At 48.7% G+C, this 26246-nt stretch overlaps 1 protein-coding gene across 4 annotated transcripts in view; it reads right to left on the reverse strand.

The window, feature by feature from the left end:
- Window positions 1-9054: 9054 nt before the first annotated feature.
- TAOK3 (TAO kinase 3) overlaps window positions 9055-26246 on the reverse strand; it is a 130073-nt gene continuing 112881 nt past the window's right edge. For all 4 annotated transcript variants that reach the window (XM_044448849.1, XM_044448848.1, XM_044448850.1 and 1 more), the window contains 5 exons: window positions 25478-25681; window positions 18391-18630; window positions 16789-17001; window positions 15164-15346; window positions 9055-10098 (listed from right to left, as the gene is read on the reverse strand). In XM_044448849.1, coding sequence (XP_044304784.1) covers window positions 9937-10098; window positions 15164-15346; window positions 16789-17001; window positions 18391-18630; window positions 25478-25681 — 1002 coding nt within the window. In that variant the 3' untranslated portion in view covers window positions 9055-9936. The remainder of the gene's footprint in view (window positions 10099-15163; window positions 15347-16788; window positions 17002-18390; window positions 18631-25477; window positions 25682-26246) is intronic.

A 26246-nucleotide genomic window follows, 5' to 3' on the forward strand; every position in this document is an offset into this window, starting at 1 on the left:
TCGAAGTAGCCCCTCACATGAAGAGTTCCGTCCTAATGCGGAGTGTGAGAGAGAGAGAGAGAGAGAGAGGCCAGAGGAAGGAATTGTGTTCTTTTCGGACTTGGATTAAAATCTTCTTTGCCCAAGAAGGGATTCTCTGGGAGGAGAACATGGCTCCATGGAAGGGCTTCTGCTCTGCATGTGGGGCATTCTAGGTTTGATCCCTGGTCTCTCCAGGGAGGGCAGGAAAATCTCTTACCTGAAACACTAGAGAGAGTCTGCCAGTCTGTGCTGGCCATACTGGGCGATCTGAACTGCTGCTCTGGCAGTTTCTTATAGTCCACATCGTAACCCCTGGACTGAGTGGTCTTACGGAGCCCGTTGAAGTGGCTTATTTTGGTTGTGACACGTGCAACTATTGTTTCTCTTCTCCTGCTTCTTCTCCACTCCTGCTCTTTTAGGGCAAACATCAAAAGGAAAAGGAAAGCCTGTTTGCCAGGCCTGATTTAAAGAAGAAATTGTCGGCACATATCCCGTTTCCCATCTCCCGCCCCCACCACTCCAAGGCAGGGCATGTGCTGGGCATGCGGATGGTGCGGGCTCAGTCCCAACATCTCCAGGGAGCGGAAAAAATATGGCGCAGGAGGCAGGGCTGTTCCAAGACCCTTTGCTGTCTGGAGGGAAGAACAAGATGGCACGGCTCCTTGTTCCATGCACAAAAGCCAGCTGGGCTGGTGGTTCGGCAAGACCACATTCTCCCCTGGCCTGAAGGCAGCGGGCTCGCTTAGGGGCCATAAAGTGGGCCAGCAGGCACACAAGTCCATCCCACAGCTGCCAGCCCCCAGCATCTGTGTTAGTGTCCGTATAGCCTGAAGCACCTGGCTTTGTCTAATCTTGGAAGCTAAGCGTGGTCAGGGCGGCTTAGTATTTGGATGGGAGACCAGAGTCCAGCATTGAGCAGGAAGTTGGACCCAATGGCCCACTAGGCCCCTTTCAACTTGTATGGCTCTATTCTGTTCTATTCTATTCTGCTGCCTGAGCTGACTTCCTCACTCTGTCTAATGGTAGAGCCGGCCCTGGTTAAATGGGCCAAGGACTGGCTTGGGATAAGGCAGCTTCCTGAGTTCCAGAGCAGAAAGGAAAGGGCCGCCATGCATTTCAGCTCGTGCTGCAATTCACCTGTGCCCATACCCTGTGCTGAACCAGGCTTCTAACAGTATACTCTCCGTGGCTTCGCTGCCCTGGAGTATTTCGAAGGAGGTAACTGGCTCTTAGAAGAGGTCAGGCAGGCTGGTGGATTCCAAGACAAGCAGAGACTTGGCCAAGTTCTGGGGACTTGGGCGTCAAGCAGGATCAGAGCGCATTCCTTTCTTCCGGGCAGGCCGATGTTTTCCTAGAGAAGAGAATAGCATGTGACGCCTACTTGGCCAAGTCTCGGCGTGATGCTCAAACACAGTTCTGGGTGTGGGAGGATTAGCTGCGGTGTTTTCTTCCCTGCCTGACAAATTCTTGGCTTTTTACCTAAAAGATAGGCGTAAGTGCTTGGGAAACATTTTCTCCGAAGGAACACGATAGCCCTGGCCTCCTCTATGGCAATTCTCTGTAGAGCTGTCCCAAGATTAGTATCACATACCACATTGATATCTCACTGTTTTCCTCCTGCAAAGAATAAAAGGCGGCTTGCAAGGGTCTCTTCCTCTCTGTTTCATCAGCACAACAACCCTGTGAGGTAGATTAGGCTGAGAGTCAGGCCCAAAGCTTGATGGCCAAGTGGAGACCAGAACTTGGGATCGCCAGAGCCCTACTTGGACTAGTCCTTCACAGACTCCTCAGCAGCATTGACCTGTGTAGAGAGCAAGGAACCAGCCCACGTAGATATCATGGGAAATGACATGTTTGAGGCAGCCTAATCTACCTCACTTGCAATGTATGGCTGTGAAAGTTGGACCATAAGGAAGGCTGAGTGCCGAAGAATTTAAACCTTTGAATTGTGGTGCTGGCGGAGACTCCTGCGAGTCCCTTGGACCGCAAGGCGATCAAACCAGTCAGTCTTAAAAGAGATCAACCCTGACTGCTCTTCAGAAGGCCAGATCCTGAAGATGAAGCTCAAAAACTTTGGCCACCTAATGGGAAGGAAGGACTCCCTGGAGAAGAGCCTGATGCTGGAACAATAGATGGCAAAAGAAGAAGGGGAGGGCAGAGAATGAGGTGGCTGGATGGAGTCACTGAAGCAGTTGGCGTGAGCTTAGGTGGACTCCAGGGGATGGTGGAGGACAGGAAGGCCTGGAGGAGTGTTGTCCATGGGGTCGCGATGGGTTGGACACGACTTCACAACTAACAACAGCGCCAATCTACTTTACAGGGTTGTTTTGAAGATAAAAAAGGCATGCATGGGGAGAAACTCTATTTACAATGTTTTTATCAAAGTAATAACGTATATAAGATCTAATCAGCTGAGCTAGCAGCAAATAGAGACATTCTCCTGCCTCCTGAATTATGGAAGAAAAATCCAGAAATGCACCTCCTATGGAGACAATGAGGGATTTTCCTCCTACCCTTCTGCAACTTTAGGATATTTATTGTAAGCTGTTCTGCGACGCTAGTGGTGGACGGGGTAGAAAAGCTTTTAATAAATAAATAGGACAGCTACATAATGGTAGAGGTTTCACTGCCATCCCAAATACAGATCGTGGCAATTTTCTTTCAAGCCTGGCTCCTCCCTCAAAATGTCTGGGGGGGGGGGTTAGCTTCGCAATCGCAAAACTGCAAGGCAAGTCCTGTGGTATCATTGGGGGCCCTGGACCCAGGTGCGAAATGCCTCAACTCTCCTGCCCCTTGAATGCCCCCTTTGCCGGGGATTCTGTTCCTGTTGACAATCAGCTCAGCTGCACCTCCCTGGGGCTTAATTCTTGGCTGTCACATCAAGAGAAATGGCAGCTGCCCAAGCCAAACAAGTCTATGGGGAAGGTTAGGGTGTGGGACCCAAATATCTCCCCCGCCCCCATATACACCCGAGTACAGCTTCAAGGGCTCACTGCCAGCAGGTCAGTCTAAGGACAGGACCGCATCCTAAGGAACAGAGCTGATGGCTGGCAGAGAGCAGGGAGGCAAGAGAGGGGGGAGCGGCCATCCAGAAAAGCCCGGAGGGGGAGCTGGAACTGCAGAAAAACCAGGAAAGTGCGCCGCACATTTCTGCATGAAATGAACAGGAGAAACCCTGTCCTGTGCACCCCCTTCGGCTGCAGTCCAGGCATGCCTTCTCTGGAGTCTACGCCACTGCTTTCCACCAGGCTTGCTTCCACGTAAATTTGCATGGGGCTTTTCAAATCAGTCCATAGCGTCGTCTGCCTCCGTTCTAAATAAATGAAACAAAAATTGTCCACATCCTTCTCCTCAGTTTTGGGCCGAGCTGGTGCTCTAAAAGTGAGAGCTATCCATAGATGGCCTATTATTATTACTACTTCTACGACACTACATTTCTACACCACCGGTAGCCAGAGCGCTCTAGCCCAGGGGTCGGCAACCTTTAACACTCAGAGAGCCATTTGGACCCATTTCCCACACAAAAGAAAACACCGGGAGCCGCAAAACCCTTTTGACGTCTAAAATGAAGATAACACTGCATATATCATTTTTTACCTTAATGCTGTGTATACCTTCATTATGATTTAGCGGCAGCTCTTGTTCAGTCACTAAAAACTGTTATTTTTAATCTTACATTATAAACTAGTAGGACTCCTTTCATATATTTTGAGTAGGAGAACGGCTTCCTGCAGAGTCAAAGTCAGTGCTAAAGGGCTGCATGCATTTAACAGCAAACCCCATAAGTTTGTCAGCAGTAAAAGCAAATGAATCTACCCACGTATCATTAAACGTTTGGTTTTCTTCAGAAACTTTTCTTTGATTTATCCATGGTTGGTGGGGGGGGGAGGGGGGAGCTAAGTAAATGGGGGGGGATCCGCAGATCAAGGTATAGGTGTGTTTAGTGACTGATTAACAGATAAACAGTCAAGTGCTGTGAATTGTGACAGGTCCCAAGAGCAGCTTTTAACATTCAGATGAAGGAGATTACATTGGGACAAAGAGAATCCTTTCAGCAGCTTGTTTCGTGTAACATGAGAGCCTGCAGGAAGCTTGTTTAGCAGAGGAATGTAGTGATTTGCTTAACAAGCTGATTTGCTTAGCTAGCGCTGCCTTCCTGAGTGGAGCTTCGAGCAGATCGCCGGCTGTGCCGGCGTGTGTTTTGAGCAACGGAGCCGCAGCAGAGGGGTTCAGGAGCCACATGCGGCTCTGGAGCCGTGGGTTGCCGACCCCTGCGCTAGGCAGTTCACAACATTTAAGTCTCCCATCCAGACTCCACCCAGTCCTGGCCCTGCTTAGCTTCTGATGTGAGGCAGGGTCAGGCACTTCAGGCTGTACAGAGGCTCGTGAGGGAGATGATGGTGGACCCTCCTTTGCTGGAGGTACTTAAGCAGACACTGGGTGGCCACCTGCCAGGGTTGCTAGAGCAGCTCCCTGAGTCAGCAGCTGGGTTCCCCCTTCTTTCAACCAACAGACCATTCTTTGGCCAAAACTCCATTTTTCTTTGCCGGCTGTCCAGCAAGCTATAGCCAGCAAAGAAAAAGTCTCTGAGCATGCACAGAGTGGTCCATTGAACCCAAGCTGGAAACTATTTCCAGGAACCTGCCTTTTGCATGAACCTGGACAGACAAGCCCGCTAGCTGTTTGCAGGCCCTCTGGCTGGCTAGCCCTTCTCTCCCGATGCTGCATCATGGGGTCAAGAAAGGGGCCAGGCTCCTCCGGCTCGTGCCCCACACTTCCTGGCTAGTGTGGGGCTCCAGCTGACCCTGAGAGATGAGCCCTGAGATGGGCTGTTCTGCCTCCACCACCTCTGCAGTCTGCAGGCCTCCTCTCCCAGGCATCACCCTCACCTGAAGAGCCCTGGAACACGTGCCGCGAAACACACACGGCCTCTGTCATTCCCACACCCTGCAGGGCAGGCCTCACTTTGCTTTGCAGAGACTGGAGCTGCCAGTGGGAAGCTGCACTGAAAACACACCCGAGGACACCGGGGGGCTGGGCGGGGGGGAGACAGGGCACCTCAGCAGGCCTCGGTCAATGTGTCCAGGGGCACACTGGTCCACACAGGTCTCATGTCGCCTGCCCAATTTTACGCAAAGCAAGGCCAATGGAGAAAGCGACAGTGTAAAGACGTAGGTGAACAGTTCTGCAGTCATTTGGAAAAGCAAGCAAAGACACACACTGGAAGAGCTCCCTTTCCGGCATTGCTAGTGCATCCCCCTCCAAAAACTAATGCGCCATTTTGGCTGTTTATATTCTATTTTGGTTGAATGCAGGATTTCACTGCTACTTGCGGCTGTTGTATGTGCAGCCACAGGAACTGACCTGCCACAAGCCCACCCGAGGAGCCACACGGCTGCCGAGCAAGACCGTTCCGATCCACGTCTTCCTGCGAGTATGCGCTGGGCCACCCTCCGGCAGGCTCGCGCTATCAGGCTGGTGGGACAGCTGCATGCCAAAGATTTACGAGCAACTGAATGCAAAAGAGCCTGGTGTGTGCATCGCACTGCGGCTGAATAAAGACAATTACGCCAGAGGAAAAGTCGGTGCGGCTTTGTCTTTGAACTGCTTTGGTGGCCATTTTCAGGTGCCTTGTACTAAAAATGGCCAACATGTTCTCAGGCATGCATGGTCTTTGGCTACTCGGATTTGAATGGTAAAAGCAGCCTGGCCGGATCTCCTCTAGCATTCTGCTCGCTTGGTGCCTGACCACATGCCCATGAGATGCCCGCAAGCTGGAGAATAGCCCATGCTCTCTCTGCTGCCCAACGGTTACCACCGAGGAGCAAAGCTTCTTGCAGCACTGGTACCAATGCAAAACCATGGAGGCTGGGGCCCTGACCACCTCCCCTCTAGATTTCCATTCCATCTTTTAAAGCGGCCCAATTGGTGGCGATCCCTCCATCTCATGGTAGCGACTTCCACAATGTATGTGCTGGGTAAAGACATGCCTCCACTTACCTGCCCAGACTCCCCGCCCTGTTCAGCTTCAATGGAGGACCCTCTGGTCCAGTGTTGTGAAAAAGGTCTCCTCCCACCATGGGGAATCAAGCCCAGAACAACAAGCTCAATGCTCACAGCCCTCAGACTGGATGGGCAAGTCTCTCCATCTTGCTTCCTTGCATATGTTTGCACAACTTTGTTTTCCCCTCGTCTTGCACACCAAGAAATTTACATGTTAAGTTCATCTATTAAAAAAGAGCCAAGCAAACTTCTTGTCTCCCTAGTCTTCACTGGTGCAAATTCCCACCTTGCCAGTAAAACATACTGCTCCTTTCTAACCCACTGCAAGCCACATTTGTGTTTTAAGCACCGTATACCACGGATCTCTAGTGCATTATTCTGGCAAACACTCTTCTTTTCAGGATGGGAATCCTGCATGTGTGGAACATTCCACATGACACAGTTTCTAGGCTCTGCTTATTTTACACCTTTTCCAATACAGTCCTATGCAACTGTGGACAGAAAAAAGAGGTAACTTCCAGCATATCCCAGCCAGAATACAACTTCTGTACAGCAGCCCTTGATGGGGATTTTCCCATTTGGAATCGTCCTACATTTATATAGCAGAGTCTTCAGCCTTTCCTAACGTGCCCCGTACAGTCCACTGTCATCCACGTGGCTGACTTCAATGGTGGAACCTCAGGTCCTTGCAGGTGCCAGCACAAGCTCCAGTTCCCTCAAGAATGGAGGCCCCAAATCTTGTTGGCTCGAAGGCTCAGAGGACGTTCCTACCCAAGGGTCTACCTGCCCGTTTCCTCTTCCACCTTTACAAAGTACTTCACCTCCCCTGATGCTCTGCTCTTGTGCTTTCTGTATCCTGGGTTGGTTTCAGGTCTGCCTAAAAGGAGGGGCGGCATCCCGTCTTCCACAAGGCACGAGGTGCTTTATGCTGAAGCCACATCACTGGTCTATCAAGCTTTCCAGGGTATCAGAGGCGAGGGCTCTCCAACCTCATGTGAAGGCCCACATGGGCCTTCTTGCAGGCACGCATTCCACCAAGCGAGACCTCCTCCCCCTACTGATGCACCCCCTTGCATCATCCCCTAGAAAAGCAACGCAGCAATGCAACACCTAGTAAATGCCAGCATGGAGAGAGGGCATCACAGAATGGGATGCAGCGCACATGCACACAGAGGATTCCCTGGGACGTACCTGATTTGCGACAGGACAGAAGCAGGACAGCTGTGGCTTCTTTTCGGGGACAGGAGGGTCCCCTCCCCAGACTGTACAGTCGGTGGATCAAAAGGGACCTTTGCTGCTTTGGCTCCCCGCTCGTCATCACCAGCCGTTGACTTGCAGTCCCAAATTGTGAGCATCGAATGCAGTGAGGTTTAAGCTAAACCAATGTGAGGCGCACGCTGTAAAAACTCTAGCTAAAGCTTGCACAGTGCAAAAAAATACCGGGAGCCTTTGTATCATAATACGAACAACAATGATTTTTACAAACACAATACAAGGTGCAACAAAGGTGCTCTGGCCCAAGGTGCCTCTGGATTTGTCGGCCACGTCAACCCAGAGATGAAAAAGGGCTTTCTAACACCAGACATTTAAGGCACTGAGAGACCCAAGAAACACGCAGCATGTGCCAGGCTTGGAACCCTTCCGTTCACGTGAGGTCCCTTTGGATAAAACGATGCGATCAACATGTAAACAAACATACACAGAAGCCACTGCGAGCAAAAAGCATCTGATGTGAAAGGTGGCCTGCAGAATAGTTTTGTGTCCAGAGAGATCACATCCCCTCAACACTTCTCGTTAGGAACTGTGAGAGTGAAGACAGATGTCACATAGGAAAACAGGGCTCTCAAGTGTTCCCTTGGCTCCCTGGTTTGAGTCCAGCTTGGAAACCAGAATGATAGATTTCCATACCAATGACCGAAACGCTGTTCAGCCGCCAATCTTGCATTCTTCCCAAGCTGCAGGTGAGCTGTGCATCTTTCAACTTATTTTCAAAGCACCACGAGTATTCTCCCAGCAGTGGATCCATCCACCCTAACCATGACAAGAGTGCCACGTAAACGTCATGTTTCCCCGAGCAACACCGAGATGGGTGTCATTTGGGGTACCAGCCAATGAGGGACATTTGGGGTACCAGCCAATAAGCCCCAGACATAGGAAATGTCTGTGCTGGAGTTACAGGTGCATCGTTCCATCCTTCTCTTTGAGTCTGGAAAGAACAGACAATTTTGCAGGGAAGGAAGACAATAAGGACATCAGATCTGTCTTCATTCTAAGAGTTTCCAAGGAGTGTTTTGAAGCCCCAGTAGAGAAGCTTTAATTGCACCGATGACATTTGGAACACAGTACACATATAAGCCCTTTGCACGAACATTTCCTGGAGTTTCTCTCCTCAGATTTGTCTTCCAGGTCACTGAAACCTCTGCTGTTCTGGCTCCTCGCACAAAACAGGACCTGCACTGCCAGAGCAGGGCCTTCCGTGATGATATAAACCTCCCCTGCGGCTTCCTAGCCCTGGGGGTGGCGCAAGGAAAGAGCTGCTCGTCCTGCAAGGGTCTGTGAGCAACATCTTTATATAGACGAATGTGATTAAAAACGGTGCTCGTGCTTGGGCCGTGAACCTGAAAAAAGGGCTGCTGTGTGTGTGTGTGTGTCTGTGTTTTAAAGGGCATGCAAAAGAAGTAAAGCCTTTTTTTAAACCTTTTTATTGTAAGAAAATACACAGTTTGAAAGTGTGAATAATGCAATATTTATGACCAAGATTATCGGGACTAGGAAGAGGGGAAGGGGGGAGTGGGGAACCAAAGGCTGGGGAGGGGTTCTGGGGAGGGGGGGGGGCTTTGGGGAGGGGGGAGGGGGAAAGATCAAGGTGATGCGACTGAGAGACAGTGTTAAACTCCAAAGATTGACTTGGAAAAGAGGGGAATGGGAAGGGTTGGGAAGAGGCCTGGCCTGGGGACAGAGGCAGGTAGTAAAAAAACTTCTGATCAGAGAAACAGTTAAAATACAATATGAAAATAAGTAAATTTCTCCTTAAATTTCCTTCTATACACAAAATACACAATTTGACAAGGCCCAATTTGTGCTCCTGGGGTCCTCTGGGCGCCTTTTTTTTTAAGTGTAGTCACATCTTCTGCTACAGCAGAAAATGATTATGATACAATCAAGAATGTGCCAAAGACCACGGCCAAAAACCCACCTGGACTGGCCCGGCCCTTTTCAAAAAAATCGCTCTCTCCCTCTTTCCCAACCCCCTCCCTCCCCCCCGCCCCCAAAGTAATATGTCCAACACTGATATGTACAGCACGATTCAGAATTCGTATTTTCTGTAAAATGTATCAAATTTCTTGATCTCTTAATAAAATTTTTATTATTTTTATTTAATTATTCCTGATGAATAAATACCAAAAGAAGAAATAATAATAATAAAATTAAAAACTAAAAGTTATGCAGCAGCTGATTAAGGTAAGGCTGCAGTATCCATCTCTCTCCCCCTGGGGACTGGACTTCTTTTCTTTTTAAATTTTGTTTTTTGCTTGTATTTTCATTGGTTGGTGGCAAAAATGAGTGATTGCTCAAAAGCGAACATACATCCACTTTTTTCTGATTCATTAAATTGTTTCCAAAGTTTTCACTGAAACAAATTTTCTTTTGTTAAAAAAAAAATCATTGCACAGAGACATCAATACTGTGAGACACTATGAGATTCAAGAGACCGCCGAGTGTGGTCCACCTCTGGAACGGGACACTTGGCGGGAAGCGGGGGCCCTGATGGAGTAAGAATATACAGGCACTAAGTCCGACGTGATGTCAGTAAGAGAGACAGAGAGAGAGCACACCCGTTAACATGGGGGGAATGTTGGGATTTGAGATTTTTTTGTTTGCAATTTTTTTAATGGCAAAAGAAATTTAATCTCATCTGTAGTCCTCCTTAGGAAATTCTAATGTGACCAAATTTCCAAAGCCCATTCGAAGGCTCTCCATGTCAAAAGTTTCAATCTCTCGCTCTTGCCTTTCCAACAGAATCTTTATCCTCTCGCTGCGCTCCTTCTGCAGGGCGGCCAGCTCCTCTTCAATCTGAAACAGCAGAGGGGGAAAAGAGCTTTATTCTGCGAGCCCCAACTCCCCACGGGGCTGGCCTGAGCCGGACAGGCCCCCAACCCAGGGGGCAGATCTAGAGAGGGGTCTTCCAGCCTCACGCACTGGGAATGGAGCAGGCCCGCCGGAAAAACAGACCAGCGGCTTCATTCTTTCCTCGCGGTTGGAAGAAAGAAAGTCTCTTCTTCAGACATCCCTCCCCATTGTAATTTTTAATGGATTTTCCCGCAACACAGAATGGAAAAGAGAAAAACTATAGTCTTTTTCCCTATGCGCCCTCCTGTCCCCTGAGATCTGCAGCAGAGGACCTGCTCCGGGAACCCTCCTTATATTTATAATTCTAAAAAAAGTATTTCGCAATCCAAAATGGGTTGATTTTGCCCTTTTGCGGGGAGAAAAACAAAAAGTGTTCTGTAGAAAAAGGGTTCTGGATTTCCTCTGGACCTTTGCATTTCTACGTATTCATTCCAAAGGAGAGCATAAGATCCTTTGTAATCCCCAAACAAGCTTGCATGCCAGCCAGTTGTCCGAGAATCACATCGCACATACCACAAATATTTTATTACACTCTAAGCAGAGTGCCTCAGCAACCGATCCATTTGGAGCGAGGGCCACCGACAGTTTCTCTAATACCGCAACACCTGCCCATTCACCTTGGCGAGTCAACAGGGCCACCATGCTAACGCTGCTGAATTATATTCCCTTCCCATCACAAGTACTTATTTAATCCAATCAATGGGTGGGAAACCCAGCTGTACCTGCCCCTCCCCAAAACTGAACACAGGAGTTTGTTCAGAGTGTAACTAGTTCCTCACAGGATCCTTATAAAATGAAAAGGACAAAATTAACCTCAAAGACTCAAAGTTCAATTCTGAGGCCATGGGGAGGAGGGGAATCCTCCACCCAGCCAAAAAAAAAAAAAAAAAAAAAGAATGTTGGGGGAAAGCTGAAAAATAAGACATATGTATATTTATAGTGGCCTTTCAGATCTAAATTTCCGTTGCGGTTTCAGGACCGCTTTTCCCAGCCTGGTGCTCTCTGGATATTTTGGATTTCAGCTTGCAGGAACTTCAGGCACCGTACCTGAATAGTCAGGAATGCTAGGAGTTGCATTCCAACACAGCTGGGAGGTAACAGGTGGTGAGGACTACTAAAGGGACATACATTATGCGACACTCAACTTGGTTTTGAGATGGATTGAATCCATGAAGGAGGCTGCTGCCGTGAATTTGGGGGAGCTGGGGGGGGGTGTCCTGGACAGGACTTTCTGGGGGGCTTCCATTCATGAGGTTGCCGTAAGCTGGAGACAACTTGACAGCACATAACAAGAACAACAACTCGGTCTGCTCATAAATCAATCATCAAAATTAAAAACTTTCAGAATCAGTTAGCAAATGTTTGATTCTTATTTAAGTACTAAATTTAATCTACCAAACATGTTAACTTGATGAGCAAACTAAGTTTGACATAACGCATTTTAGGTTCTTCTTTTATGCCTGGCCAGAGGGAACTACAGCAAATACCTGAAATACAGGAATTATCCAAGAAATCAGAAGAAGCAGGAAGGACTGGGGCCAAGGAAGAGCAGCACACACCATCCGTAATCCCTACATTCCTAATCTCATGGCTGCTTATAGCAGTGGTTAAAGGGTTTTATAGCTAAGCAGCATTCCTCAGTGAAATTAGTAGTTTACATTCTAACTGGGGCAATGAAACCTTGAAGTCAATTGCACAGAAGTCGAGAATTTTTAGAAAAGAATCATGGGTGGAACAACACCTGGGGGTGGCAGGGAGATAACCAACCGTGTTTCTCTCACACGGTGTGTTCTAGATTAGAATTACATTAATTGATTGCCGGAGCACCCCAGAGCACACGCGCTCTCGGGAAAAACGATGCAAACGCTCTAGAATGACCATTATTTTCAGTATTATGAACTCACAGGTTGGGAAACATAACTTGGAACACCCCTAAATGTTCTTCAGTAAACAATGCATCCGATGAATAGTTTTAACAAAGAAGGGGTCAAATAGTTATGAGGGTAAACTTACAAACAGGATTCAGAATGAACCCCCATGGCAGCAGTGTTTCTAGAAATGCTACAGCTCTGCTTTTTCTATAAAAGTTGCCTTATTACATAGTTTTTGGGAATCATTTTGGGGAAGTTTGGATAACAAGAAATAAACACTTTGCCTTGAATATTTTATTCCTCATTCTATTTCATAATCCAAAGCTGCTCAGTACTGCAAGAAAAATATTGGTCCTTGGGAAGAGCACTTCCTTCCTGAACTTTTCTTTCACATCTTTATAATTTATTCATTCTATTTATATCCCACCTTTTTTCCCTGTAGGTGGAGAGCCTGTGACTGGCCCAAGTCACCCAGTGGGCTCCGTGGATGAGTGGGGACTCGAACCCAGATAGTCTGAGGCCCAGTCTACACTCTTGACCACCGCACCTCACTGGCTCCTTAGCGTTTTCACCACGATCAAAGTGAAGATCTGCCAAAGTAAAGATCTTCTTTACCTAAGCTCTGAGTGCTCCCCCTGGAAAAGGCCCAGACTTAATGTAGATGCTTTTTACTGCCAGCCAAAGATAGGAAGTCTCTCAGTTTCAAGTCAGAACTGCATTAGACAGTTCCAGAACTGCTCCTTACAGTCTTTCACTTAAAACTACAATCCGTTTAAAATCATAGTTCCTTAAAGTCTTTGTGGTATACAGAAGAACCTTCTTTTCTGCCTTTCAGAAAAGCCTGACGCTTTCCCTCAACCCAAAATGGCTTTTCCTATTTATTTATTTATTTATTTATTTATTTATTTATTAATTAATTAATTAAAACATTTTTTGGGTGGTCAAAGTGAACCTCAGTGGCAGACCTGAGCCTAGGAAACCCGGCAGCTGGAACAAGATGCCTCCACTTGCAGGAAATAGAAGTCTGTGAGGGAGACTCCTGGACATGTCCCCCGATAATCCTCTTTTACTACAACTGAATAGTCAATAGCTAATGACTTTTATTTGATTAATAGCTAAGTGACTATCAGCCATGAAGCCCACTGGCTGACTTTGGGCCAGTCACAGCCTCTCAGCCCAGCCTACCTCACAGGGTTGTTGTTGTGCGGTTAAGACCGAGAACAGCAGCAGGAGAATGACGTAAGCCGCTTTGATTTCGTAAGAAAAAAGGCAGGATATAAATATGATATCAATAATCAATACATTCAATAGGGACCAAAGACTTGATTGCGGAGGACTTGGACCTCTGGACGTGCACACAAAGTTTAGGTTGGACGGCCAGAGAAAACCAGTTTGCAGTCCTGAATTGGGCCCTGATGGGGAAGCAGAAATCACTTGTTTTGCTGCAAGTGGCTGGGGAAGATGGGCCACGGAGAATCTGCTTGTTTTGGGGAGAGAGATACTGTTCTGAGAAGGAGGTGCCCGCTCACTTTCCTCTCTGATCTGCCTGTTCTAGTCTGGGCTGAAGTCAAGGTTCTGACAAGGACATATGAAGCCCGAGATGGCCTGGCACCATGCTAAGGAGTGCCTTACTCCATACATCCCTGCCCCTTGTTTAAGGTCACCAGTGGAGGTGCTCCTATGGGTCCCTCTCCCTAGGGGGATTAAGGGGAAAGCGGCAAGGAGCAGGACCTTTTCCGTGGTGGCGTCCCAACCGTGGCATCCCAACTGTGGAACGCTTTGTCATCGGAGATCCATCTGACACCCACTTTATCAAGTTTTAGGTGCCTGATATACAGTATTTTTCGCTCTATAAGACGCACAGACATTTCCCCTTACTTTTGAGGGGGAAAAAAGTGTGACTTATAGAGCGAATGTGTGTGTGCCCGACGCCCGGGATGCTGCCAGCCCACCTGCACCACGTGGCACCACCTGGCCGGCACGCGCTCGGCGCGCGCTGCTCCACCCCCCCCCCGGCGCAGGTGAGAGCTGTGCCGCTCAGGGGGAGCGGTGCGGAGGAGGAGGAACCACGGGCTTTAACCCGCCGGCCGCACGGAGAGACGGACTGCTCACCCCCACCGCCCGGGAAGACCTGCCGCCGCCGCCGTGCCGCCCAGGAGACCGCCGCTGGCACGCTGCCGGCCTGGCTGCACCACACCTGGCCGGCACGAGCTCGGCGCGCCCTGCTCCACCCCCTCCTCTGGCGCAGGTGAGAGCTGTTAATCACAGGTCCGTGTGTGTTTTCAAATGGCAACCCGTCTTTTAATGAAGCCCATAGGGAAGTGATGGGGAATGTGCTTGTGATTATCAGGAAGCTTTCCATGGATCCCTCCTCTAAAAACTAGGTGCGTCTTATGGTCAGGTGCATCTTATAGAGCGAAAAATATGGTAAACTCTTCTCTTTCAGCGCACCTATGGCACTACTGAAACTATTCATAGGACAGCACCCGTTTTAATTTAAATTTCATTTATTTGTTTTTTAACATTTTGTGGATATATAGATTGTATTTATTTATTATTTATTTATTTAGAGAACTTCTATGCCGTCCCATTCGCCGAAGCCTCGGGGCGGCTCACAATCATAAATAAATAAACACTATATAAAACAGTATAATTTAAGTCACCCTGGCCAAAGAGTAAAATAAATAAATAGCATTAACAATTAAAATAACGTTTGAAAAAAAGGTCCTCGCCTGGCGCCGAAAAGCAAATAACCACGGCACCAGGCGGACCTCTCTGGGGAGCGCCTTCCATAAATTGGGCGCCACCGCAGAGAAAGTCCTCCTCCGGGTACTTACCCTCCTACTATCCTTCATTTTGCCTAGGTATAACAATATTTTAATTGTATTATTTTATTAATGCAATTATTGATATTTTACATAATGGCCGCCTGGAGAGCATCATGCCTACGGGCAGCTTTTACATAAAACGAATGAATGAATGAATGGCACACACAGAAAAATCTGAACAGCCCGCTCAGGCCCCAGGACTTTCCCGGCATGGGGCGAACCCTGCAAACGCTGCTCCCAGGAGCAGCCCCCCCCGTCCCGCTGCGTGCCCCCACTGTGCCCCCCCACGCAGGCGGGTGCCGGCCGTACCTTTTGCTCAAGGTGCGCCCTTCGCAGCGACACCCTCTGCTCCAGCTTCTGGAGCTCCCGCTCGTGCTGTGCTTCCGTCTGCATCTTGATTTTGCTCTGGTAGGCGTTGAGCAGCTCCATCTCTTGCTGAAGCTGCAGCCGCAGGGCCTGGCATTCCGCTTCCTGAGCCTCGTCGAGCCGCAGCTGGGAAGACAACCACCGCCACACCTGAGCCGGGGGCTGTTCAGCCTGTCCGCAGCGCAGTGCAGGAGACCCAGGAGACTTAAGGAAATCTGCTAAGGACGATGGAGAGGCAGGAGAGGGGGGCAAACGGAGGCACCCAGAAGGAGGAAGACCATGCAAGACGGAGCACGTGCGGATTTAAGTGGCTGGCTTCCTGGCGCTGACGGCACAAACAGGCTTGTCCGAGAGCCTCCCAGAGTCCTGCCAGCCCTGCTCCTGTTCTCCGTAGCCACTCCATTGCTCAACTCGACACCATGTTCCCCCTTCTGCCCTCCCACTGGACAGTCCGCCTTACTTCATTCCAGCCACGCTGGCCTCCAGCAGGGCCTTTGCGACTCCGGTCCTCCTGTTTCTTCATTTACAGGTGCTCATTGCTCCTCCTCCTCACCCTGAAAGGCGGCCTTCCCCAACCGGCGGCCTTCAGAGGCATTTGGACTGCAACTCCCAGAATTCCCATCTGGCAGGGCCATTAACTGGAAATTCTGGGTGCTGCAGTCCTAACGGGTCTGAAAGCTGGGGAAGGCTGCTGTTAAGGTGCTTAAAAACAACAACCGTCACGCATTTCAGCGTGTCCCATTTTCCTCAATTTTATGTCCTTTCCCCCACCTTTTCAATGGGGCAATGGACTTTTTGCACATTCCCGCACTTCAGCTGACTACAGACTTGGACCCTGTACCTTTAACTGTTCTGATCAAACAGCTAGTCCTGCCCCTAGAAGCTGCCCCAAAACTCGGTTCACGCGTAACACTTTACTTTTACAGAGATCTTTCAAGTACTCAATGTGGATCATATGCATTAACCGTCTGCAGTCCTTACCCCAGACCTGAGAGGCAAGTCATCATTGTTTTATCCCATGATGCAGACACAGCCGCTGCGGCTGAGAAGAAGCAACTTCCCGAACGTTTCCAACTAAGTCCAAGGCAGAGGTAAGAGTAAAACTTTTGGATGTGAAGCTCAGTCTCTAAGCCACTACTCTGCAACAGATCACACCCTGCCTCCAAGCATTCCTTGGCGCCTGCTTCAATCTCTCATCAAGTGGAATGTTTGCAAACATTCCAAGGCATCACATCATCAAACCGTGTGTAACAATATACACTCCTACATTATTTATTTATCTGCACAGCTGGACAAAACTTTTTTCAGACCAGGTCAGGAAAGAGTGAGCAAGCTTGGCAGTTTCCACAGCACTCCGCCAAACCAGCCATCAATCAAAAAAGCTAGCCTAGCCTTGGTAGCCAGCTAGTCCAACCCTCTGCCCAACAGAGGAACCGCAGGCAGGATGCATCCCTGAAAGATGGTTGCCCAGTTTCTGTCTAAATCCTCCGGCAAAGCGCCACGTTGCTCTAATCTGGGGCTCTCTTTAGACTCGAGGAAGGAGAGCTGAAGCCCGGAGCGGCTCTTACCGCTTGCGATGCCATCATCTCGTTGATGCTCTGCTCGTACTGCTCAGCCAGGATGGCAAGTTTCCTCGTCTGCTCATCTTTTAGGCTCTTCAGAATAGTTTTGTGCTCACTCTTTGGAGTCACTTCCAGCTGGTGGTTCTTGAGTGCTTTGTACTGCTTGGTTTGCACTTTGCATGTGTCCTGGAACTGCTTCTTGATCTGCATTTCCATGGCCTGCAGCAAAAGGCAAGAAAACATGAATTTGCAAGTTAGCGCTTGAAAATGTGTACTTTAGGGATGTGTAAGGAATGGGTTTTGGGGGTGGAAATCCACTGGATTCCCTATGCCCGACTCCCCAGGCACCGGTTCTGCCTTCCTGGGACTGCGAGTCTGTTTCTGCCGCATGTGGCTGGCTGGGCGACCAGGGTTCTGTGAGCATGCACAGACTTCCCCATGGCTTGGCTTACTTTCTAAGACAGGGCCCAACAAGAGAGAACCCTGCAAACTGAAGAGGGGCAGATTGCATGGAGCTTTGTCCCAACACTAGTGCATATATCTGGGTCTAGACCCATCTCCATATCGACAGACAGATCTTTAATATCAAAGCGTTGGCAGACACGTTGCAGCATTTTTAGAGAGTTCAGGATGGACTGAAAAAGAGATCGTTGCTTGTGCTCTGAACCATTCCTTCATTTTTGCATTCTGGTAAACAGATCTTCTGTGTTTCTGCGCTCTTTTAAGAGTTACAAAACTTTTTGTCTGGAACTGACAGGGAGTTGGCCATTATTATTATTATTTTCTTTTTTATACCACCCAATAGCAGAGGTTCTCTGGGCAGTTAACAAAAGTTAAAACACACATACAAATTAACTTGAAACAACAAAACCACAATTGCAACTGATTTAGCATAAAAGCACAGCAGTGGGACAGAATACAAAGAAATATTAAACAAAGTTTATAAACTAAAAAGTGATCTGTTTTCCCATAAAATTACGGTGTATTTCAAATTATGCTTCAATGATTTCAGCTATTTACGAGATTTCTGAGCAAAAGCCCTAAAATGCTAAGAATTCACTCTTCGGCTGCACCAGCTAATCTTGCCTGTGCCAGCCGAGTTTATAGCTTGTTCCAAGTGATCATTCTTGGGCTTTTCCTTTAAATCATGCAGGAGAAGAGTTTCAGGTAAGTGTATGGGAAATTCAATATCCGAACAAAATTCTGGAGCCCCATACTTCTTTTGTGGGCAGGAAAGATATACACGGGCACAAAACGGTGGAATGAGCGTGAGGACAGCCCTACGCTCATAGGGAATGAAGAAAGCAGGAGAAGTAAGGCCAGATAACTATGCTTACACCACCGTAGCTTCCACAACACCCTACTCCTATTTATTTATTAGATCTATACCCCACTTTTATTCTTACAAAGTACTCAAAGCAGCTTGCATCGTTCTCCTTCTGCTCTTACTCTTATCCCCACAACAACCCTGTGAGGCGGGTTGGGCTTAGAGTCTGTGACTGGCCCAAAGTTTCCTTCATGGAGGACTGGGGACTAGAACCCAGATCTCCTCAGTCCAGTGCTCTAACCACTACACCGCCCTGGCTCTGTAGCGCCACCGCGCACTACCTTCAGATTCTTGGGCTGCTGCCGCAGTTCCATGACGTGCTTCCTGTGCAGCTCCCGCTCCCGCCGCTTGTTGTATTCCAGCTGGTTCTCAAGCTCAGTCTGGTGCTGCAGCCGGATCAAGTCCATACGCAGCTTCTGCAGCGTGTGCAGCTGCCTGTACTCCAGCTCCCGTGTCGACTCATCGTGCCGAATTAGCATGGCGTGCTCCATCTCTTTTTGGGTTCTCTTCTTGTTCAGCTCCTGCATGGTGGGAGAAAACACACGGGTGAGGCTCGGATCAAAGCCCAGCAGCTGAACCCCGCTCTCCCACAAACCTGGCAGAAGCGGCAAGCCTTTGGCGAAGACTCCACCCCGGTCCAAAGCCTCGGCCGAAGGCTCCACCACAAGCAGGTGATGAAGCTGCCGGCCTAAAGTTTTACTTCTTCTCCAGCAGAACGCTTAACAAACAGGGCATGGAGAAGCACTTGTGCTGTCTGTGCGGAGCCTAATGCGAGTCGGCTTCATGCAGGAGCTTACTGTAGTTCAAACCTCGGCTGCTCGTTTCTATTCATGATGCCCGGGAATCTTTTCTCCTGTGCACCTCTGCAAATTGCCCAAAAGGTGGCAACCGAGAGTGGCATGAGCTCAGGGAAAGACAAAGAACACGCTGGCCAGCGGGTCAGGATGCTGGGGACCGGCTCGGCTTGGACCCACGGATTCCAGCCATCAACCCACTGCTGGTGCCAACACACTCTGACATAAGTCAAGCCAGCACGTGGGTCCCCGTTTCAAAGCAGGCCAGGAGTGAAAAGGGAAACTGGTCTTTCCCTTTTTTTCTTTGGTAAGGCAGAGAAATTCGTGCAAAATGCAGCAACCGTTTGAACAAAAGGTATAATTACGGCCTCAAATTGCACGCACCGCATCCCTATTTTATGCCAACTCCACATACTGTGGTTGTATTTACACAAACCGTGGCCATATTTTACACAAACCGCATGTGATGTGGTAGCATTTTACACAAACTGGGGCTGTGGTTTGTGCAAATTTTGCCACTACTTTAAAAAAGCAAACTGCAGTCCACTTTAAAAATCCAATCTCCAAACGACAAGGTGTGCCCAAGTCCACCCACCACAAGGTGGCCAGGTTCTAGCCAGGGCGCTTGTAATTTTGGACACGTCCCATTGGAGAACAGAGGCATATTCCTACCCTTTCATTTTATACTCTGTACATGTGACTGCCAAAGCTTTTTAAGTACAATCTCTAGGCCCAACATTGCGGCTGTTTAACTAGAACAGGGATGGGACACCCATGGCCTTCCAGGTGTGTTGGATTCCAATTCCCATGCTGGCTGGGGGTTACAGGACTCAAGTCTAGCAGCATCTGGAGCTACTATTTGCACGTGTGTGTGCAAAAGAGTCAAATGTGCAAAAGCCTCTCCTTCCTCTCCAGCCTCAGCGTCCTGCTCCAGACCTTTGCTCGACCACTCTCAGCCTCCCCAAGGGCCTCTGCCCCCTGGAAGACCCCACCTTTTCAGCCGGACCATTTGGACAAGAGGGGTTCCCTGGAGAACACCTTTGCACGGCTGCTTGTCGCTGTTCCTGCAAACCCATTTTTCTGCCCACGGAGGTGGGGCACCTTTTTCCTCTTGGGGAGCCATTAGCGTTGGAAACCCAGTGGCAAGTTATGGGTGCAGTCAGAAGGGGCAGTGGGCAGGGCTTGGTGGGTGCCACCAATGGGAGAGAGAGAATGTGCGTGCCCCTGCCTCTGTGCAGGCAGCACAGGAGGAGCCTGGGCACCCATGTTCCCCACTCCCGCCCTACGCAAACCAAGCCAAACTAGATGCACCGGAACCTGCTTCAACTTCCCAGTTTGCCCACCTCTGCCCTTCCCCCTGCGGAATCATACACTGCAAACTCCTTGTGGAAACTACCTGGGGTTTTGTGTGCCTGTAACAACATCAATAGCAAGAATAAGGTAAAGCGGGGAGGGGGGGAACTTTTTCCTCCTCCGGCATGTATTTTATGATAAGCAATGGCCTCACGGCATGTGCAGGAATGTGCGTACACACGACAACTTTCTCCTTCTCAGTGTGCAGGGATGAGCAAGGGCTTTCCCTCTCCGTGCCCCGACAGCCTGGCGCATATCCCCCTGGATCGACTGGGGTGCAATGCAGAATTCTTCCCTCTTCACATGCTGGCGTGGTTCAGACGTCACAACAAAGCATGTCTGGTTGGTGCAAGCATGATCCTTGCGTTCATGCCCTGCCCTGCCCTGCCTGCCACCATCATGTGTGGCTTTGGAATCACCTGCAGTTGCCATTCATGTCCAAACTCAGGAAACTGTGGTTTATCCTATGGCTAATGAAGCAAGCCAGGATCCAATGGTGGCTGATTAAAGCAGAATGACATTTTAGTTTGATATGGGTTTGTTACCCTGCCATCAAATAAACCAGTTTCCATAATTAGGACATAATAGGGAACAGTGGTCTATGCAGAAGCAAAGTGGGCTCCTTGAATTCCAGGGTTCAGGCTCATACTAAGAAACCATGGTTTGTTGCTACATCTGAACTGGGCCACTGCGACTCACGCCATACAGAGCTGCAATACAACGCAAGCAAGCAAGCAGTGCCCGGAGGACCACGCTTGCTGGTTAAGACACGCCTAGCACACAGGTAGGCAACCTGGTGCCCTCTGAGTGTGAGAACTTCAACTCCCATGATCCCTGAACACTGGCCATACTGTCTGGGGCTGTGGGGAGTGGGAGCCCAGACATCTGGAGGCCACCAAATGCTTGGTTTCTGATGCGAGCAACGCAGTCTGTTCATTCCAAGCATTTCAAGTCACTGTGAGAACGCTCACATGACAGGCATTCCCAAGGGACAGTTCCCACACAGAAGCCTCTGAACTCAAAGGTCCTCATTCCGCTATCCCAGTTAAGGGTCACCAGCAGACCTCTCCTCCTTGAACTGGTCGTACCCTCTGCAAGCCCCTTCCAGACAATGGTCCTCACTCAGGTTGGGGCAATGAACCTGGGAAGTTAAGGCTTCATGGAATATATTTTCAAAGGAAGCGACAGTGCTCGAATGTGATGAGAGGCCATGAGAAGAACTATTTCTTGAAAGGGGCAAACATCCCCCCTTTGTTCTGCATGTTTAAAGCGCTCCCAGAAAGACAGCCGCATTTGTCTCTTACAGCCAAATGAAGAAGACCCTTGGAATGCCCTAAAGACAGTTCTCTCCATCAGATGCTTGAGGTTTTATCCACAGTCACAGGAATATACACAATGCATGTGGTGGTTGCAGTGGGATTATAACCATGAGCTCGGAGAGAAATCAAAAGCGTAAAATCTGGACAGTGAAAATCAAATTCTGAACAGCAGCTTTTCACAAAACAGTTGTTGCTCGTAAAACAAACATCCTGGCATTGGGCAAATCAATTAACACATGTAGCATGATTTAAGAAAAAAAGAGCAACTTTATCCTGATTCGAGCTCCTAAAGAACTAATGTCACCTCTTGGCAAATTGTAACTCTTGTCGGTCTTGCATCCCAGTATCCCTCTGAAGTTCCACAATGGCCTCTTTCAGGCCAGTAACAGGCTGATGTGGTCCTCGCTGGTTTTTATATACTGCTTTTTTAATATCTGATTTATTGTTTGCAAAGCCTGGCCTTTTAGTTCTGTGTAGAACGTGGATTGGTATCGCTCACAGACACCCAACTGGAATATAAGGAAGCGGGTGAACCGCTGTTGTCGTGGGTGATGTTACAGGTCTTGGAACAGAGTTACCAGAGCAGGGACAAAGACAGCATCTGGACCGCAGAAGCTCTTGCCCCTGCGTTACGGCCATCACTAAGTTGCTAGCAAGTAGCTCTTTCCGACTGGGCCAGGCAACTGTGCCCTTCTGCATCCTATACAGGGCAAAGAAATTTCAACGGGAGATTAGAATGAAAGACGGTTGAGTTAAAATTCATCGGGAGGCTCAACTCTTTCTCTGAAGGCTTTAGTAAGGAGAGATCTTTTTAAAAAATCACACAAAATGTGTTAATTGGCTTTATCGAGGGCCAGAATATTCATGCTGTTGGGACTGGATCATTTGTGAATGGTCACTGTTCCTCGTCCCGGCTGGTGCTTTCAGCACACAATTTCTCCCCAACACCGTCTACGATTCACCCCATCCTCCACTGATGTGTACTGCATACAGGCCTGCGTAAGAGAGCCTGTATCTGGCGGAATGGGCTCCAGTTCCTGAAAGCTTATGCCATAAAGAGCTGTTACTCTTTAAAGGTGTCGCAAGACTCTGTACCATTTTTCAAGGTGGCTTTGTTCTCCTTTTGCCTGCTTGGACACTGTATCACTAGAAACAGGAGAAGAGTTCAGGATCTGTGAAACCAAAATGGCAGCCACCTCAGGGTTGGTGGGGCTAAGTGGAGGCCGGCTGGGACATCATTTGAAAGTCAGCAATGGCTGATTTAGCCCTGCACAAACCAGAACGCTGACGTCTCTTCAAATGATTTTTCCAGCACGAGGGTTTGTTGCCTAATGTGGTCATATACTGGAGAAAAGAAACTCAAATCCACATTCCAGTAGAAAGCAGTCTCTGTATCAGATACATGCAGTGCATTAAAGCAGCCCCAAACTTTTGCCTGTTTCCATTACCTTGAGAACGGTACCAACTGTTGAGATTTTCCAACCAAGTTTTATCTGCCATTTTCAATATCGCTTTCCAAACTGCACCCTCTTTGCCTCTGCCTCATTCTTGGCCCAAACAATTGCTCACAATTGGTTGTTGCATTACCTCTTGGTTGTTTAACCCCTGAACAACCAAGTTTCTGGGTTCAGATAACAACCTAAGATCAGGGCATTCCTGGGTTGCTGTTTCAAATCAGAAGCAATGTGTGTGCTTGATTACGACTGCTCAGCCCCAGCACCTGATGGGCTAAATGGCTCAGAAATCTTCCTGACATGCAGGCGAACAAGCCACGGTCTGCTGGTATGGCTGGGTCTGTACATTGTGACAAACCACAATTCAGAAACCCACAGGTTAAATAAATCCTGGGTTCAGATTATGTGCAAGACAAGTCTGTATGTCAAAGAAATCACAGAATAAGCAAAAGCCACCTTTTAAACGATGGCTTGCTGTGCCATTTTTTAAAAATGCAGCAATATACATTACTCTAGAATCCAAAACTCATTTTTCATCCTTGGGAGGCAATAAATGGGTGCACCCCTATTACTCTATAGCACCCCTAAATTTTCAGAACTATAGCTGCTAGTGGCACAGTGAAATTTACTTCCCAAGACAGACAGAAACTAAATAATTGAGCTGGTCAGTAAGTTGGCAGTCTTTGATACAAATTTAGCATAAGTCACATATACTCAAAACTATATATCCAAAGTGGTCATTTCATGCAAATCAGAAATGAAAATGGATTCCCCATCTTGATGGAACTCCCTGTGTAATGTTGATCAATAAACCTAGAATAATATGGGTGCATTTCTGTCCTTTGCACCCTTTCATTCAGGCTGGGAGCTCCCCACACTTTTGGCCAAGTTTAATATATGCATTCTGGGCTTTCTCTGGGGGTTTGAAACATTTTATCCTTCAGGGAACCAAGAATCTGGTAAGGCAGACAAGCGTTGTTTTACGGAAAGGCTGAAGATGTGCCCAGGGCAATTATTAGCCAAAAGGCTTTGCACAGTGATGCCATTTCTGCTCTGTATTTTGTTCTGGTAAGAAAAGGGACATAAAAGCAGTAAGAAAACATGTGGGGGCAACTACTAATCGACACGCACCTCCGCTGGCCACCCAGAAAAAGCCAATATCTAAAGGAACGCCTGCGTCCATATATGCCCTCCCGCCCCCTGAGATCGGCAGCTGATGCCCCTCTCCGGGGACCCTCCGTGAATGATATTAGGAGGCTAAGTACCCGGAGGAGGGCCTTCTCTGCGGTGGCACCCCACCTATGGAATGTGCTCCCCAGAGAGGTCCGCCTGGCACCACTGTTATTTGTTTTTCGGCGCCAGGTGAAGACCTTTTTATTTAAAAGTTATTTTAACAGTTAATTTATTATTGTATTTATAGATTTTAATATATATAGCTGAGGTGCTACCAGTTTTTAAATTATTAATTGCATTTTTTATGAATGTTGTGAGCCGCCCCGAGGCTTTGTTGCGACGGGGGCGGCCTAGAAATGTTTTAAATAAATAAATAAAAATAAAATAAATCAGGCCAGGGGTTTGCACGATAAAGGGCTTGTTGAGAAGCCGGAAGCTTATCTAAAGAGCAGTTAGACCACGCTCAGGACAAAGCATGGCGTGCTCAGCATAGTTTGGACTACAGCGCCATAGGCATCGACCAGCACGGCCTGAGGGATGTTCCTACAACATCTGGGCAGGAACAAAGCTGGAGAAAGCTTGGAGAATTTATGAAGGCATGTCCACCTTTCAAAAGGGTACAAATCCCTTAAGCTAGCTTGGCTTTGGCAAAATGTGTAAGAAACCCCTTGCCCGGAAGCTCATGGCTCTTAGCATTCTGTGGAGCAGCCCCGGTTAGCAGAAGCTTTCCATGCTGAACACACGCGGACACACACAGTAGGACCAGCCTCGTCCCCCAGCTTAGCATGGTCACTGCCACCTGCAGCAGCTCTCCGGGGTTCAGGTGGGGTCTTCCCAAGGAAGCACTGCCTGGAAATGCTTAGGGCTGGATGCTTGGCCTTCCAGCATGCAATGCAGAAGGGTCTGCCCCACCCGAAGAGTTTCCCGGAAGCACAGACATGCAGAACTGCTTTTCCTGTGAGGTGCCCTTTTATCGCATGATTCATTTGCTCTAGCCCCTTTGGCTGCATCGCCCTTAGAAACTGAGTTAATACGCTGAAATAGTATTTATCCTTGCCCTGCTACTTTCTCTTGGATTTTGAAACAGGTGGTTGGCTCTAGCAGCATCGTCTGTCTGCTGGGCAGGGTGAAACGGACAACAGGTTTTAGCAAGTGCTCATAGGCACAACATGGTAAAGCACAAGAGGGCAACCAGCTCCCAGTGCTTCCCCTGGAAATATCTGGAAAGGAAACGGAGAGGAGGAGGAGGAAAAGGAGAAGACTAAGTGGTGATACCTCCCGAATGTTTTGCTGCTCCAACTCATGCCTCCTGATCATGGTTTTTCGCTTGAAGAAACGGCAGTTTTTGTCATAGTAGAGTCTCTGCTGGCTGAGGAGATGGGCCTCCTCTTCAGCCTGCGTGTGCTGCAGGTTCTCTTTGTGTTTGGATATCCTCTCTTGCTTCTCCTTCTTCGGTGTGCTGTGATCCTCGTTCATCTCCTGCGTGTGCGAAAAGGAAAGGCCAAGGACCAAAGCCGTTCGTTAAAGGCGGCCTGCTTGCATGGCCGGGAGAAAACACACGCCACTGTCCCACTGCTGCATGCACAAGCTTCACAATAAACACAGGGCACTCCTTTGAAGCCCCTTCCAAAAGAGGTTTAAGCCCATTACCCTTCAAACTGCCCCCGCTGAGAGCTAATCAGTTTATACGCGACATAAAAGGCCTGCAAAGAAGAGCGCGAGAGAATGACTTAAAGCTCGGAGAACGGGACGCACTCACAGCCTGGAAAGTGAAATTCGGAATCTGTCTTTGAAAGGAAGCTCTCCTTCACCGAGCGGCAATGGCCAGCAGAAAGCCATGCCGGCTGCAGGGCTAGAAAACGGTTGTTTGTTCATAGTGCATCTTGATAACAGAAAGCCGGTTCCACTCCCTGGTGGCATGAGGGCCGAAAGAAGAGCTGTTGAGCGTGCTGTCTTGGGTCTAATCTTAGGCCAGGAAAGAGGTGGGGGCGCCAAGCTCAGGGGAGCCAAGGTTCCGTTTGGGTGCCAGGAAGCACTCCCGACA

Source organism: Varanus komodoensis, unplaced genomic scaffold (genome assembly GCF_004798865.1).
Source record: "Varanus komodoensis strain SLA01 unplaced genomic scaffold, ASM479886v1 scaffold56, whole genome shotgun sequence".
Lineage (NCBI taxonomy): Eukaryota > Metazoa > Chordata > Lepidosauria > Squamata > Varanidae > Varanus > Varanus komodoensis.